The sequence below is a fragment of the Drosophila simulans genome, chromosome 2L (assembly GCF_016746395.2).
Source record: "Drosophila simulans strain w501 chromosome 2L, Prin_Dsim_3.1, whole genome shotgun sequence".
Taxonomy (NCBI): Eukaryota; Metazoa; Arthropoda; class Insecta; order Diptera; family Drosophilidae; genus Drosophila; species Drosophila simulans.
In genome coordinates, this window is record NC_052520.2 from 19,869,300 (window position 1) to 19,887,683 (window position 18,384).

Consider the following 18,384-nt stretch of genomic DNA (forward strand, 5'->3'; position numbering starts at 1 on the left):
CCGCTCGCTCACGCTGAGAGCGTAAGAAATCTAAAAATAGAATTTGCTAGCTTGATACGATAACGCGTATATGTGTGCGTGTTGTGCTAGAAGACGATTTTCGGGGCGAAATCAATTCTGATCGATGAAACGAATTTACATATTTGGAGTTTTGGCCAATTTCGTAGCAATATGATGAAATAAAATAAAAATTCCCTGACTATTATAATTTTAAAGTTTTTTAAATTCGTTTGTTAAAATCGCCGCTCGAATAAGCTACCGTTTACATATTTATATTTTATTTTATTTTATTTATATTATGTTATGTTAATTAATTATTTTTAATATATGTAATATTCGGTACCCAGGGAACACCACGGGGAGGCCATTACAATTGTAATGGGGTCCTATAATTATGTTTAATGTTTAACATTAAAACATTTCCATGTTCCCCAATTAAGTTATTTTTCTAACTATTGTTTTTTTTTATATTTTGCGTCCATTTTTCAGTCGCCAATTATTTAAATATAGCTAATTTTTTTATTTATGAGATAGAATTCTGAGCTTAGCTTGCTTTTTTTGTCTATCAGCTATCATCACAGTCCACTTGCAATGCTTAAGAAGCAAAACTTTTATAAGTTTGTTTAACAAATCTGTTCTATGTCCATAACATTCATTATTTTCATAAAACCATAATGAGAAGGCACTACTTTCATTTGTGCACTTAATGCATTGCTCAACAATAAATTTTTTTATACACGTTTGTTTTTTATTATTTTTAAAAATATTTTCGACTTTGATGTGTATTTTGCAAATATTAAAAAATAAATCAAATGGTGCCTTTAATTTCCCGAAGTCCGAGTCTATTGAGTAGTTTTTGTCATGTATGAAAAGCTCTGATGGAGCTGTTAAATGCTCGGTTTCTTTTAAAATTACCGATCTGCATTTATCGCAACTGGATAGCAATATATCCAACAAAATATCTACTGAAAGTTAATTCAATGGGTACATCATTGCACAAAAAGTTATCTATATTTTGGTCAAAGTACCTCTCTCATTGTCTTGCACCATTTTGGAAAATGATACAGAGTATTCTTGTTGCTGTATTTCTTTTTTTTTTCAATGAAAGGCTGATATATTATCGAATCGAACTCTATTGGCAACATAACATCATCATCTGATTCGCAATTCGACTTTTGTGAAAATTTAAAAATGTGTAGAGATATGAGCTTGGCAATTATTATATTAAATTCGTTAACAGAAGGATTTCTGCAGTTACTACCTTTTGCTCGAACGCACGCAAATATATTTTCAAGGGGATCCTGGTTAACTCTACTAGTTAAAAAGAAAAAGTGGTCTGCGTGATCCTTAAAGAGATCTTCGACGAGTCCAAATATAGCTTCAGTAGTTTGGATCAAGCCATCAACACAATATATTTTATTCCCGTGATATTTAACGCTTTTTAGGTATTCCTGCATTTCCTTTTGTTTATTCCAAACTGCATTGTTAACTTGAAGCGCGCATTTCATGGGGTTTTTTTCAGTTAATACTCTGCTATTCAGGCAATCAAAGTAATCATTAACCTTTTGGACAAATGCAGCCGTAGAAGCTGCAACTTCGGAACTATTTCGATGTAATTGCTTGTTTTGGTTACCTGTCTTAATTGCCCCTGCAACAGTATGGCTAAGTGTCTGAGTTGCCAAACATACGCGCCTTAGCTTAAATCTAGTTGAATTAACGTGGCTCCTTGTTAATTTAGTCATTCTCGTTACTGATCCATGATCTAATATTAGTAATATCTCGAATGACATCAAAATCAACTAGTCCGTCAGGGGTTTCAAAATTAGCTTTCAGAAAATTATTCCTTATAGACTTGAAAAGATGCGGAATGTCATAAAACATATAATATTTTTTATTATTTAAGGCAAAGTAAAGTTTCTCATTGGTGACTTCAAGTAGTGAGGTACATTTTCTATTGTTACCTCCTTGATCGTACACAACATCCCTTACTTTGAACCCAATTTTTTCAGCAAATAATAATGTTTTTATAAATAAGACTTTTTAAGCAAACGCCTTTTATATTCGTTTCGGCCACGAAATAGTTTATTATAAATTTCCATTTTTTTAAAATACCCCTAACAACAAATACGCAAATATGGCTTCCGATTTTATTAGTGCGATAATATCAACTGACACATTGTAAGCTAGGTTTTTTTTAATTGCTACTTCATCACAAGCCAATATGCACTCTATCAGCTAGGTTTTTTTTAATTGCTACTTCATCACAAGCCAATATGCACTCTATCAGATGCATTCATTTCTTTAATAGATTCTTTAAGGTCTGAGTACAAACATTCGTTGTCTCCGGGCTGTAATTTTTTTAAGCTGTTTCACTTTTGCAAAGATGATGGACTTGGAAAATTTAATTTTAGCGAGTCTCTTAAAAACGTATATGTCGATGTGGACCTGTAATATATGCTCTGAGCAAACAATTTTCCGCAATCATTCAATCTGGTATTTGTGCCCTTTTTTCCTTAATAAGCATTTTCGCCAATATTTTTTCATTTCCCGTTAAATTTATTTTATCTATTTCAGAATATATGTTTTTTTGACTTGGATTCCAATCTTACTAATTTTCGTTTTAGATTTGAGTTTTCGAAATAATAATAAAACGAGTTTTCGAAAATAATAAAAATGGTTCATTTACATACATCATATTAAGTCAAATGACTTAATAAGTATACTAAATAATTAAAGCAAATACAAAGGAAATTATTATAACTACTGTAATTTGAAACATAAATTTTCCAAAAAGAAGACATTACATCTAGAAATAAATATTTCATAAAAATAATAATTAATTTTTAATTTCATTAAAAAATAATAATTTTATTAATAAATAATAAAAATAATAATATTTCATAATAATAATTCAAAAAAAATAATAATACGTAGTAGAAAATAAAAATTATTAAAATAAATACAAATATGAAAACTGTTTATTGCAAAAGTCATATCTGGAGGCACGAAGTGCGGACACAAGCACTCAACAATCACTGCCTTATTAATTTTTTCTCAACTGAATATACCCTAATGGCAAGTATTCTAATATTAAGTCATTTTCGAAATTTATTTTGTGATATACATAGATTCGGCTATTACTATTTCTAAGCTTTATTTAAATAATAATAACGTTATGGCAATCCGAAACAAGAATTTTTCGCATGTTGCCAATTGATAAAAAATAATATAGATTTAAAGTCAACGAACTTCTAAGGTGAAGGGCATATTTGGTCAAATTTACAATGCATGAGCATACGTGTGCACACATACAGTTGTCTGCTATCACTGAATGCGTAGAAAGGAGCTGTTTGCTGTAGCGCTCTCCGCTCTTTCTCTCTCGAACAAAAACTCGTGAGAGCCTGGAGCCACCTCTAGAGCCACGGCCAAAAAATCGCGTACCAAAAATTGGTATGGCGTTACGCATCTTGTTATTCTAGTGTCTTTGGCATCACTCTCTACCGCGTCGGCGTAACGTTTTCTGACGCGTTTAATTCGGGAGCGAGGCATGTCTGTCTTCTTCGGCGATCAAAACTTAATGTGCAGAACAAACGTTGCAATAATGCGTAGAACCCAAGTCTACCCGCAATACAAACACACTTTGGAGACTTACTTCACTCCACACAAACACTAATACCAACACACATTATGGCATTTTTGTCAATTGCTAGTCCCATTCTTAACGGGAATATCTCTCTCTCGCTCTCGCTCCCGCCCGCGACCAGACTACGTTCGGCAGAAACAGTTATTTGCCACGCTGTTGCGAGGTAGAGAATCCGTGTTGTAAGAATATGAAAAACGAAAGAAGTGGACACAAATAACAGAAAACGGTCGTTATACTTGAAATTAAAAATAAATCTGCGACATATACTTATTGTAACTTTTCTTTCATTTTACGTTAGTTACGTATCTGGACACGAGACAATTTTTCTCAAAACCTTGAAAATCTAAAGCGAATCCATATATTTCTACCGAAAAGCGTTTGGGAAATCCTTCAGCCGATTCACCTACACTTTCTAAAGCTTTCCAGAACTTTTCGCACTCTTCTTATGGGTGTATTATATAATATGTTTCATCCTACGTATTATTTTTTATTAACTAATTAATATACATTTCTCATCATATATAGTCAATATAGTGCATTACAAGTTTATCCGGCCTATATATATGACGGAGCGTAGATTTAATCCAAATTGTGAAGCGAGTCCCTGTAGTTTTTCTCTTTTTGATTCTTGCCGCTGCGTGTGTGTGCTTTTCCTCGTTCTCTTCTCGATAGACACGCACGGCCACACTACTATCAAGGCCACACTCGATCTCAATGTTATTGAAATCTCACAATCGATTACAACTCGTCCTATCGATAAGTCTCGTGAACAGTTGACCATCGATAGGGCGCCTATTTCAAAATATCATTCCCTTCTCCGACACGGCCATTCTGATAAATTACACGCCCTCGTGTATGAGCTACCCTCTGCAATAAATCAACCTTCAACCTTCAGTTGTACTTTTAATGTGACAATCTTATTCATTAAAAACTTTGAATTTTTTAACTTAATCTTTAGCATTCATTATTCATTTCTTAGAATTCTTCAATTTCTTGACTATTTCGTTCATTTAAGCAATTTCTTTTCAACAAAATTTTATTAATTTAATTCTTCTTTCTTCTTTCCTTCTCTTCTCGTCCTACTATCTATTTTCTCATTTTCTTTTCTCATTTTCGTCTCTTATTTTCTTCTCTCATTTTCTTTTCTCATTTTCTAACAACATTATCATTTTACCACTCAGGGTCAGGTACCGCCACGTAGCCATCGATAAACTGTGTACTTCCATACACCTTCCGCCTACTGTCTCTTTCAACAGTTTCCATTTCATATCTTTCAACAACTTCACTTACTGTCTCTTTCAACAGTTTCCATTTCATATCTTTCAACAACTTCACTTACTGTCTCTTTCAACAGTTTCCATACCATTTCTTTCAACAACTTCTCTTACTGTCTCTTTCAACAGTTTACATATCATCTCTTTCATCAACATCACTACTGTCTCTTTCAACAGTTTACATTTCATCTCTTTCATCAATATCACTACTGTCTCTTTCAACAGTTTCACCTGGCGGGCTAACATCGATCTCCAGCTCGCTTGGCACCTGCCCATCTGGCAATCTTCTTAATCTCTCATGCGCATACTATTACCGCCTATTACTTTTCAAACTCTTTAAAGTATATCTGTCATTATCTAATACCTCAATAATCTCAAATGGTCCTCTATATTTAGCATCTAACTTAGTCTGGTTTCTCTCACTATTATTTAGCAACACAAATCTCCAACACTGAATTTTACTATCTTAGCTCTGCCTTTATCAAATCTTTCCTTCTCATACTTTCCTGATCTTTCTATATTATCTAAAGCTTGGGTTTTTATCTTAGTCAGATCTATTTCAGTTTCTGGTTCATGAATGGGAACAAGGCCTAAAGGTCGAGCAACCTTTCCCATTAATAATTCTAATGGACTCGCTTTTGTTATCTTATTAGCAGTACAATTAATAGCTAATTGCACGTCACCCAATGCCTCTTCGATCGAGAACTCATTTCAACAGCTGTTAATAAATTTTTCAAGGTACTCATAACTCTCTCAACCTGGCCATTACCTCGGCTTGCTCCTGTTGCTATCAAATGTAATTTTATCTTTTGTGAAGAGCAAAATTCAACGAACTTAGCACCTGTAAAACTTCTTCCCTGATCAGCCACAATACGAATAGGGACTCCGAACAACGAAATTGCTGATTTTAACGCCATTACACAGCTTTCTGCACTTAATGTGAACGTGTGGTAGAGATAAACATACTTGGTAAATGCATCTATCTGTACAATAACATATTCTTTACGATCGCTTTTACCACTAAGCTTGCCTGATATGTCTATGTGAACAGTATGCCACGGAATGTTTACTTTGGGAATAGGATGTAATTCCATTTGTAATTTTCCAGAAGACGATTTGGACACTCGGCAGGTTATACAATTTTCAACAAATCTTCGAACGTATTTGGCCATGCCCTCAAACCAATAGTAAACGTAAACCTTGTCAAGTGTTTTCTCCCAGCCCAGATGCATTATGGATTCATGTACTTGGTTAATAACTGACCATCTAAATCCACGAGGCACCACTGGCAAACATAGGGTCTTGCCATTTCTTTGTATGATTCTATACAAAACTCCAACTCTCAAATCATATGTCTTAGCCAAATCGAATGGACATTCATCATTGTTCAGCTTGGCAACGATTTCTACGATATCTTGATCTTTCTGTTGCTCTGCACAAATCCAATCCTCAGATACTTCAGTTAAGTCGATTCGCTTTTCAACAACTTTCACATATTCAGGGGAATTTTCCGGAGGAAGTGGATTTCTGGAAAAGAAATCAGCATGAGCCATACGCTTGCCTTCTCTATACTGTATGTCAAAATCGAATGTCTGTAAATAAGCCCACCAGCGATAGACTCTAGGCAACAACTCAATCTTATTTCGTGATGATTTTAAAGAATTACAATCAGTGAATATTACAAACTTTCTGCCATGTAAGTAAGTAGTGCCGGAAATGCTTGACTGCATTTACCACCGCAAGAGTTTCCAACTCATACGAAGTATATTTAGATTCGCATACACTTGTTGTCTTACTGTAGTATTCCACTACATACGGTTTATTTTCAATTCTGTGCAAGAGTATAGCACCATATCCGATTGCACTCGCATCGGTGTGTAACTCTATTGGATATTGCGGGTCAAAGATAATCAAAACTGGTTTATTAGTAAGAATGTGAATAATTTTTCTACGAATTTCCTCATGTTCTATATTCCACTCAAATTTATTTTTCTCTGAGGTGAGAAAATATAAAGGCTTCATTAGCTGTGAAAATCCTGGAACAAACTGACGAAAGTACGATGCTAACCCAATGAACTGTCTCAATGTTGTCACTGACCTAGGAGGTGGCAAGGCATTTAAAGATTCTACTTTGCGAGTATTTGGACTAATCTCACCTGCTCGTACTTCGAATCCTGAATATTGGACAGAAGTCCTCAGAAAGAAGCATTTTTCAACATTGAATGAAAATCCTGCCTTTGATAAAATATCCAAAACAATCTTTAACCTTTCGAGTGCCGTTTCCTTGGTTGGAGCTACAATCATTATGTCGTCCATATACACAATGACATACGAATAAGCGACCTCGCCTAATGCCTTTATAACTGCTCTTTGAAAGACTGATGGCGCATACTTAAGTCCAAATGGCATCGACAGGAACTCATATTGGCCGTCAGGGGTGACAAATGCCGTGTACTCGACAGAGTTCGGATGCATAGGAACCTGATAATAGCCACTTGCCATGTCCAAGCAGGTAAAGAACTTTGCACCACGCAACCTGGCTATCTGATCAGATATTAAAGGCAACGGAAACTTGTCAGCTACTGTATTCGAATTCAATTCTCTATAATCCACACAAAGCCTAGCTGGTCCATTCTTCTTCTTCACCAATAGAACAGGGCTCGCAAAAGGGGAGCTACTCGGTCTGATAACTTTGCAATCTAATAATTCTTGAACTTTGTTTCGAACCACATCTCTCTCACTGGGGCTCAATCTATATGGTCTTCTCTGTACCGTTTTTGTCTCATCAATCAATCGAATTTTCATTTCTCCCGAATTTACGCGAGTCTGAGGCGTTCCCTGTATAAAAGAATCTGAGTAGGATTTCAACAATGTTGTTATTTCATTTTTGTTTTCACCGCATACATTGTTTTCTATTATTTCGAATGAGTTTTCTATGAACTTAGAGCACGAATTAACAGTTTTTGTTTCATTCTTAATTATTTCTACTCCTTTACAAGACACTACAGCAGCATATCCCTGAGCTAATACTTCTCGTCCTAGTACGATATTATTTGACATACAATCATCTGGTACTACATGAAATATTACATTTAAACTGTTTCCATTAATGAGAATATTGTTATCGATTTGAATTGTACTGCAAACATTTGCATTTCCAATACCTTTCAGGCTTACTACGTTATTTATTATTTTACCGCTTATGTTTTTAGCAAAACTCTCTTTAATCAAAGAGCACTCTGCTCCAGAGTCAAAGATAATTGGAAAGTTCTCACCTCGTAGCAGCATACTTGTCTTTGGTTCATCCACCACGCACAGCTCAGCTCTCTTCTCGTTCCAAAATCCAGCTCCACCACTTGCCATATTTTTGGGGCATTGTGAAGCTATATGACCTTGCTCCTGGCAGCGATAGCAAGTTATACTGCCTGTAGAATGCTGCTGAAATGATTGGCTTCCTCGGTGATCCTGTCTCGACATGCCAGCGCTCTGCTTCCGATTTCCAAGAAAAAATATGAAATTTCGCGTTCGCATCCATACTAGCTGAGTATCTGATAGTCGGCCAACTCGACTACAGCATTCTCTCTTGGTCTATTTCTTAATATTCTTCTAGTAATCTAAGTAAGAATCTTAATACCTACCTATTTCGTAAGTATTTTAATAAGTAATTTATAAGTTACTTGCTGTGTACAGTCAAATACCCTGGAATGTCAGCCTAGAAATCCTTATATTTAACATTCATATAGCAAGTTCGAGCAAGAAGGCGCAAGAGGAACAGTTATAGTAGATCAACAGAATTAAAGCAGAGCAGCAGGAATAACGACAGCAGAACAGCAATGGAAGTAACAGCTGAATAAAAGCAGAACGACAAGAGATAATCATAAATAACAACTAAATCACGCATATACAAAATATATATATCGATACAAAATTGATAATAATTAATAAAATTAATAATATGTAAGATGAAGGTCATATTTAGGTTTGTGACGCGTATCGCGCACATTAATATATTAAGATGTGTTATGAGGAAGAGTAGAATAAAGCGACCAATAATTAAATATGAATATAAATAAGAAATATGAAATTAAGAATAAAACTAACTAAAGAATATGAATGAGAAAGAATTAAGATGAAATAATAAATAGGATGCGATTCAAATTTAAATATTAAATATTTTAAATAATTGTGCGCCAACATGCACGGTCGGAGGGTCACACTGGCCACACTGTGGCAGTCTGGCCACACTAATATAGGCTAATGCCACGCACACGACGGGCACACTAAGCCCAGCTGGGGCCTATATAAGGCGGGCGTCTGTCAGCTATTACTTACTCCGTAGCCGACAGCGAACGGATGAGGTCAGCCTGCCGCTGGGAAGGAGGTGACGGTAGTGGTAGCTTCGGGGAAGGCACATTGCGGCGCGATGAGCCGGTGCAAATGAAAATGATGGCGCGATTCTGGCAGAATTTACTAAATCCGTTGAATCATATAGTACGCGCTATTCCAACGCGTTGGAACTTCTTTTATAAGTCCATAGCGTGATTCAGATGTTTGCGCACTTTTAAGTTTCTTTGTTGCGATTGAACTCGATTTGAAAAACGATATATATATTTTTTTTTTGTGCGTATTTATTTAAAACTGTCCTTCGCGGACAATCATTAAATTTGAGGACTAAACTTAACGGTAGACAATTAATGGATTACATAATTTGTTGCGAAAACTTTACAATAACTGTAGATATTTTATATATGATGTATATCATCATGTATGTATATAATTTTAATTTTAATGTGCGTGTCTAATCGCCAGGGAGGTCCAAAGGGTGGGATTGGTGCAGGCTCCTGGTGCGTTGACTGGAGTCCAGCAGGTTTTGTGCCAGGTTGTTTGGGTGGTCTTGAAGCCTCTGCATGTACTGCCTGCTGCTTTTCTTGATCTCATCCTCCACCCAGGGGAAGGGAAGCTGAGGACCTCGTGGATAGTGGCATTATCGTGGAAAGGGTGAGCGTTGGTGGCGGTGCGGAGTGTTTTGTTTTCGAAGGTCTGGATAATGTTGATGTTACATTTCGATGCAGTGCCCCACAGTTGAACGCCATACGTCCAGATTGGCCTTATGATCGCTTTGTAGATAAGGAGCTTAGTGGAAGTCGGTAGCTTAGATCGTCTGCCCATCAGCCAGTAGAATTCACGGACTCGGTTCTCCGCCTGTTTCCGCTTCTTTAGCAGGTGTGGTCTCCATGTAAGTCTCCTGTCCAGTGTAAAGCCAAGATAATTTGAATTGGCTACCTCTGGTATTGGGGACCCGTTGAGACTGACTGGAGGGCAAGTGCCGCGCCGAGTTGCGAAGGTGGTGGCGGTTGACTTGTCGGTGTTTACCGATATATTCCATCTCTTGTGCCACGTGTTCAGTAGATCTAGTTGCTCCTGCATAGTCTAGGAGGCCTCTGCTGGGGTATCTGCTGTTGTTAGGAACGCAGTATCATCGGCGTAAGTGGCTGCCATAATGTACTGGCTCGGTATCACCGGCAGGTCGGCCGTATACGCATTGTAGAGGAGCGGACCGAGAACGCTTCCTTGGGGAACTCCTGCACGGGCTTCTTTGACGCCTGAGCGCGCTTCTCCACACCTGACGACGAACCTTCTGCCCTCCAAGAACGACTTCAAGAACTTGAAATATGGCTGGGGCAGGCCGTTTTTGAGCTTCAGGAGGAGACCGGGGTGCCAAACACGATCAAAGGCTTGCTTAAATTAAAGGCTTGCTTAATTAAGTAAATCTCTCAGAAATATTGAAAAGTATACATTTAATTTTGCATATTTTAAAAAACGCGCGTTCAGTGTTGGCTAATGAATTTTCACCACCACAGTTATGGGTGATTTTGCGACCAGCCGCGTACTGTCACACCAAAGACACTAGAATAACAAGATGCGTAACGGCCATACAAATTTTTGGCACGCGATTTTTTGGCCGTGGCTCTAGAGGTGGCTCCAGGCTCTCTCGAGTTTTTGTTCGAGAGAGAAAGAGCGGAGAGCGCTACAGCAAACAGCTCCTTTCTACGCATACAGTGATAGCAGACAACTGTATGTGTGCACACGTATGCTCATGCATTGTAAATTTGACCAAATATGTGTGGACGCCGAAAAATGAATATATGTACTCAATCCTTTAAATAATTTCACAATGCCTTTATTCGACTTTTCCCTTTAAGCACACGCCACCGACTGCCGCGTCTCGCGTATTCCACTTTTCTTATGCTCTCTCAAGTGTGTATGCGTTTGTGAGTGAGCTAGGTATACATTCTTATCTCTTAATGCTAGCTTATAAGTAAGAGCGAGATAACAATAATATTCTTATTCCTAACGGGGATATGATCGTATGCTACTACATGGTAGTGTTGGGTAATCCTAGTTCAATTTGAGGAATAAGTTCGTTCGTTCGTTTAAAATCAATGAACTAGGTCGTTCATTTAGTTCAATCGTTCATTTTTTAAACTTGCTTAAAGGTGCTTCAAAAAAAAAAAATGTTATGAATTTATTTCATACAATGCTGTCATTGAAAATTAATATTATTTATTCAATTTATGTCAAAAACACTTATACATAATAATAATAAGAAATAATAAAGAGTTTACAAACAGATAATATAGTAATTTTAATGCATTTATTTGATTTCTGAAAAGAGAATAGAGAAGTTTATTAGGGAACATTTTCAATAACATATGATAAAATTATGTTTATACCTGTGATCCATCTACATGTTGCTATGAAGGAACATTAGATTTTCCACTTTATTAGGTTTTAGTAGCATCCGTCTTTTTCGGATGATTTCCCCAGCACTTGAAAATAGGCGTTCGCAAGGAACTGATGTAGCCATAAGGCATAGTCGCTTAAGGCTGTAAGAATATAGATGCGGATACAATTTCTTTCTTTGTTCCCACCAAACCAAAGGGTCAGCAGTCCTCGGTATAAATTCCTCTTCGAGGTATTTTTCCATCTCTTTCTCGGCAGAACCGGTAGTGTTTGCAGCCTTTGTCGTGTTCTTGAACTCACTGTCAAAATCACACCAAACCGAACTCTGATTGGCTGAATTAGTTTCAAACGCAGGTGATTCGAATTCATAATTTTCGCTGTTGAGACGAATTGGAGTTACTTTCCTTTTAAGATTACAAACAGCTTTTTCGTATTCTTCTTTTGACTTGAACCAACGACCTTTAAATCGAGGATCTAAAATGTTACTCTCTGCGTAGAGTTCGTTACTTTCCAGCTTGCAAAATCGTCGATTCATCTCAGCTTTTAGAACTGCAACAAGTGCAGCAACACATTTATCCTTAGGCGTTTTGTTATTCAAACAGTTCTGTAGCAAAATCGCAAGAACTATAACCTTTGAAAGGGTTACATTCTTTTCTGCTGATATTTCTTCTGTTACCTCCATGAATGGTTTTAATATAGGCAGTAACTCTTCTACTATCGCCCACTCATTCTGAGATAAGTTTAATTCAGAACGCAGAGTAGAAAGTGTTAATATAAGAGCATCTTTCAACACAACAAGGCTTTCTAGCATTTTAAAAGTTGAATTCCAACGAGTTGACACATCTTGAATCAATTTGAGATCGGGCAAGTTCAATTGGGTTTGAGTTGACTTCAGCTTCTTAAGGCCGAAAGTGCTACGATTGAAAAACTCCACAATGAATTTGACTTTGTTTTGTACAACGCTGATTTCGCGGAGTCCTTTTTGCACAATTAGGTTCAAGCTATGTGCAAAACATGGTATATGTGGCCAATTTCCTGTTTTAATGGCATTGACAATATTTGCATATTTCCGATAACCACAGCAGATATTTTGTTCTCTATACTCCATCTTTCTGCTATTTTTTGTAAAAATGCGCACAGATTTTGACCACTGTGCTGCTCAACGAATGCCTCGCATGAAATCATATGTGAGCTCATAACAGTTGCCTCACTCTCAATAAAATGAGCTGTAACAGCAATATAACTTTCATTTGCAAGAGAGGTCCAACAATCCGTTGTCAAACAAACTGCAGATGCCAGCTCCATTTTTTCTTTGACGCTACCAACAATTTCGTCCCGAAGCTTTGGAAGAAGCACGTTGGACAGCGTTTTTCGAGTGGGCATCTTGTATCCGGGGCAATTAGACACATCATCTATGAGCTGCTTGAAATCAGGCTCTTCTACAATTCGCAATGCATGATGACCTTTTGCAATCATACGAACTAGTTGCCTATCAATTTTCTCAGCTTTCCCGGCAGCCGGTCGTTGAATGAACGAAGTTATTACTTGCTGTTGGGGTCCAATTATCTGAGGAGTCTATGTTAAAAGAAATCAAGAATTTAGTAAGCCTACTTAAATGAATAAATCAAAATATTATGTTTACATTTGCTTCCTGTCGGCTTTCATTGGTTTGGCGCTTTGTTTCCTCCAAAGCTGCTGGGTGCTTATTTTTAAGGTGACGCGATAAGTTTCCTTGCGATCCACCAGCCACACTAAGCACAGTTTTGCAGTATTTGCATTTAGCACTCTTCTCATCCACTGAATCAAAGAAATTCCAAACTTTGCTATGCTTTCGTTTTGAAGCCATAGATACGCACAAACTTGTAAACCGTAGTTTTAAATGTATGCGAAAATTAATCAGCTTATTCGGTAAACGAACTTTCGAACTAAATGAACTAAGACCAACCTATCGAACTAAGTGAACTCAGACCAACCTATCGAACTAAGTGAACTCAGACCGACCTATCGAACTAAGTGAACAACGAACGAACGATCAGGGTAAGAGATCAAAATGAACGACGTGAACTAAGTGAACTATATTGAACTAAGTGAACTAAATTGAACTATCGAACTATATTGAACTATAAAGGCAGACCTAGTTCGTTCGTTCAGTTTGGTGAATAGTTCAATTTAGTTCGTTCGTTCACGAACGACACAACACTACTACATGGTACAGTGGGCCTTATGAGTGTTCATCCTACCACATATGACCTTCACCTTAGCAGTTCGTTGACTTTAAAACTATATTATTTTTTATCAATTGGCACCATGCGAAAAATTCTTGTTTTGGATTGCCTTAACGTTATTATTATTTAAATAAAGCTTAGAAATAGTAATAGCCGAATCAAAAGTAATTTCGAAAATGACTTTATATTAGAATACGTGTCATTAGGGTATTCAGCTTGCGACGTGAGAAAAATTAATAAGGCAATGATTGTTGAGTGCTTGTGTCCGCACTTCGTGCCTCCAGATATGACTTTTGCAATAATCAGTTTTCATATTTTTATTTATTTTATTAATTTTTATTACTTAAATTTTTAATATTTCGGAAAACTAAGGGCACCATCTGATTTTTTTATTAATATTTGTAAAATACACATTAAAGTTTTTGAAATATTTTTAAAAAATAATAAAACAAATGTGTATAAAAAATTTTTTTTGAGCATTAGTGCACAAATAAAAGTAGTGTATATATATTACACATAATTAATTATCAACATTAATATAAATATGTAAAAGGTAGCTAATTCGAGCGGCGATCTTAACAAACGAATTTAAAAAATTTTTAAATTATAATAGTCAGGGCGTGATTTTTTATTTTATCTCATTATATTGCTACGAAATTGGCCAAAACTTCAAATATGTAAATTCGTTTCTTCGATCAGAATTGATTTCGCCCCGAAAATCGTCTTCTAGCACAACACGCACACATATACGCGTTATCGTATCAAGCTAGCAAATTCTATTTTTAGATTTCTTACGCTCTCAGCGTGAGCGAGCGGAAAGAGAGCAAATTTGGCCTTCACCAAAAAAGTGGCTGCATAGTGCCAAACGAATGTATGGCCGTTACGCATCTTGTTATTCTAGTGTCTTTGGTCACACCATTGGCAATGCACAAACAAAATACGTACTTTTCTGCTAGAAGAATTACAAATCAGTTGATTCCGTTACTAATGAAGATGAAGTTGTGAATTATCAAACAGAATTTTTAAATTCGCTGGAATTGCCCGGGTTACCACCTCATAATCTGCAATTAAAAATAGGATCAGTAATTATTATGTTACGGAACATAAACCAGCCACGTCTGTGTAATGGCACCCGGCTTGCGGTGAAGAAATTATTGAACAACGTCATCGAAGCCACAATTTTGAAAGGGAAGTACAAAGGCGAAGATGTTTTAATCCCACGCATCCCTATGATACCGAACGATATGCCATTCAGCTTTAAGCGTTTACAGTTTCCAGTGCGGCTTGCATTTGCAATGTCAATAAATAAATCACAAGGGCAGTCGCTAAAAGTGTATGTGGCATCAATCTAGAAAATCCATGTTTTTCACATGGCCAATTATATGTCGCCTGTTCCCGTGTCGGAAAACCATCAGCATTATTTATTTACGCGCCAGAACATAAAACTAAAAATATAGTGTACCAAAAAGCATTAGATTAAAGAAACAGCAGCATTAGAATAGAGAGAAACAGTGAAGGGTATAGAGGCTATTAGTTGTTTTCTAGAGCGCGCGTGGTGTTAAGTTAAGTTACTTCAAAATGCCAAGTTGTTCAATAGCGATTTGTAAAAATATAACCAGACGTACAAATTTAGGCCGCAGAACTCGAAATACGGCAAGTCAAAGAAATCTACGAGCAAATCGAACTGATGAGCAACGCGAAGCGCGAAATGAACTTCAACGGAATCGAAATCAACATAGAAATGTTGTGTTTAATCCCCACAGAGCTGCATTCAGTTATAATGTGGCAATTGATTACAGTTCAGAGCGAATTGTTGCTATTGGACTAATGAATATTGTGTGTCCACATTGCAAGGCATTGAAATTCAAAAATGAAGGCACTGGATTGTGTTGCGCCAGCGGCCAAGTCAAATTGACGCCATTGGTACCGCCACCAGAGCCATTACATTCATTGGTTTCCGGAAATATGCCAGATTGCAATCAGTTTTTGACTCATATTCAGCAATATAATAATTGCTTTCAAATGACATCATTTGGCGCAACAAAAGTTATTCGAGACAATTTTATGCCTACTTTCAAGGTAAGTAAGCACAATAATGGCAAACAATTTTATTTAGTTTTACAACAATGTAGCTGGTGCAAAATATGTTGAGCCAGTGTTGTGTACATTTGTTTATTATAAACAATTTGCTATACAATTACCTAAATACATTTTTATATTCTTGCAGATTCAGGGTCAAATATATCACCAAACAGGTTCCTTATTGCCAATGCCCGATAACGACTATACATTTTTGCAAATATATTTTATGGGCAATTCAGCAAGAGAAGTCGATCAGCGTTGCGCATACAACAACTCAGTGAAAAGATCCATTGTGGAACAACTTCAAATATTTTTCCATCAACATAATGAATTAATTGCATTATTCAGAACTGCGTTAGACCGCATGCCATCAGATAATCACAAAATTGTCATCAGAGCCGATAAGGCGCCTGCAGGACAACATGCTGGACGTTTTAATGCGCCAACAATTGATGAAGTGGCTATTGTCATTGTGGGTGAAAATTTAGATAACCGAGTCATTGTTTTACATCGGCGGAACAATCAACTTCAGCGCGTGTCTGAAACACATCGATCATATGAAGCCTTACAATATCCTATCCTATTTTGGCAAGGTGAAGACGGCTATCATTTTTCAATGAAGATGATAAACCCAGTTACAGGTAAATTATTAACAATATATATGTTTACTACATTAAAATCATAAACTAAAATCAAATCCAAAATAGTGGCACAAATCGATTATGAGTCGATGAAGCTAATTGCTGGCGCTGGCCCTAAAGAGATACGGGAGCAATTGACAAAGAGCTGGCAAAGTGAAGATCCAGCCTTCGCTACTACCAGTATTTCTAATACCTACTGCAGCTCGACCTTCACACTGACCTCCACCAGCTCGACTATCTCGTCTGCATACATATTCACCTCCTCCTTGAGCGGCAACGTATGCTCTACTGCTGCCAGTACAACTCACAACAGTGCACCTGTCAGCTCAATTGCGAAGCCACAATCTGCCACCGGCTGGCAGGATGTCTCCTTTAAATCTAGGAATAGAGGAATTATAAAGAGAGCAGGTGCGGTCCTCTCCCCTAAAATGGTAAAAAAGGTGGCGTCTGATAAGCCGGCAAAAATCTCTGCCAATCGCTTCCAAGCCCTTAGCGACGAGGAAGATATGGTCCTGGGCGAGGTATCTTCGAGTGACAACGACGAGCCATGCTCCTCGAATACCGCCCTCAACCGTGCCGCAAGGAAAGCAGGACAAAAACAACAGCTGAAAGGTGCTCACCAAACTGTACCAGCCCCGAAATCAAGCCGTCACTCTAAGGTACCTAGAATGATGTTTCCCAATGTGGTGAACTTCACATCATTTCGCGGCGAGCTGGACGCTCTTGTGGGAGACTCCTATACAATCAAGGCCCTGAATTCGGGAGATTGCGCTGTTCAGTGCAACTCCCCAGAAAGCTACAGGCTGGTGGCCCGGCACTTTCTCGACAAAGGATCCCTTTTCCATCACCATCAGCTACCGGAGGACCGACCCTACAAGATTGTCATGCTCAATATTCACCACGAGGTCCCATCGGAGGATATCATCGCAGCCCTCCAGAACGAAGGACATAACGTTGTACGGATTTATACTCCGCGCAACAAGGCTACCTCTCTTCCTCTTAATATGAGGTTCATTGACCTCAAAAAAGCTGAGAACAACAACCAAGTAAAGGGCATACCGGTTGTCTGCAGGCACAGGGTAACTTGGGAGAAACCCCGTAAGCAATCGGAACCGATTCAATGCCACAGGTGCCAAGGCTATGGTCATACCAAGGCATATTGTTCTCGGCACTATATATGCAGAGAGTGCGGAGAAAATCACCACACTGCAGAGTGCAAGCTGGAACAGGACGAGGCCAGATTCTGTTTTCACTGTGGCGGCCCCCATGCAGCCAACTTTAAAGGTTGCAAAAAATACCTGCTAGAGGCTTCTAACCGAAAACATCAACGGAAAGTCAATGAACCCTCTGTTTCTGGTCCTGCAAGAGGAGTACACCAACCCAGTCCACATGTCTGGAAAGCCTTCCTTTGCTAGTATAGTCAGAGGAAGTCAGCCCGTCGCCAAGCCTGCCGTTACTGTCCCCCCTGCAAGCGCCAACCTTGAGTCCAAGCTGGAACAGCTGTTTTCTAGGCTTGACAGGATGATGTCACTAGTTGAAACACTAATGCAAGTGCTCCTGCAAAATCGCACCTTCCCTCCTGCTGCTCAAAATGGGCCCTCTTAAGATAGCAGCTTGGAATGCCAATGGGGCCTCCTCGAAGACCAATGAGATCCTCGCCTTCATCGAGCTTCACGAAATCGACATCCTCCTGCTGTCGGAAACCCATTTCGTTTCCCGGTCCACTTTCAGAGTTCCTGGCTTTACCCTCCACACTGCCAACCACCCGGATGACA

General features: G+C 37.9%; 1 protein-coding gene across 2 annotated transcripts; it reads right to left on the minus strand.

Moving 5' to 3' along the window:
- Positions 1-11,651: 11,651 nt before the first annotated feature.
- LOC120284823 (E3 SUMO-protein ligase ZBED1-like) lies at positions 11,652-13,866 on the minus strand. 2 transcript variants are annotated; one of them, XM_039294210.1, is made up of 4 exons: positions 13,304-13,865; positions 13,233-13,236; positions 12,853-13,166; positions 11,652-12,716 (listed from the first exon to the last, which is right to left on the minus strand). In XM_039294210.1, the coding sequence occupies exons 1-4, from the start codon at positions 13,505-13,507 to the stop codon at positions 12,702-12,704; spliced, it is 537 nt and encodes a 178-aa protein (XP_039150144.1). In that variant the 5' UTR covers positions 13,508-13,865; the 3' UTR covers positions 11,652-12,701. The 2 variants fall into 2 exon arrangements, with proteins under 2 accessions (XP_039150144.1, XP_039150137.1); XM_039294203.1 differs by having other exon boundaries at positions 12,853-13,236; positions 13,304-13,866.
- Between the last annotated feature and the right edge of the window lie 4,518 nt (positions 13,867-18,384).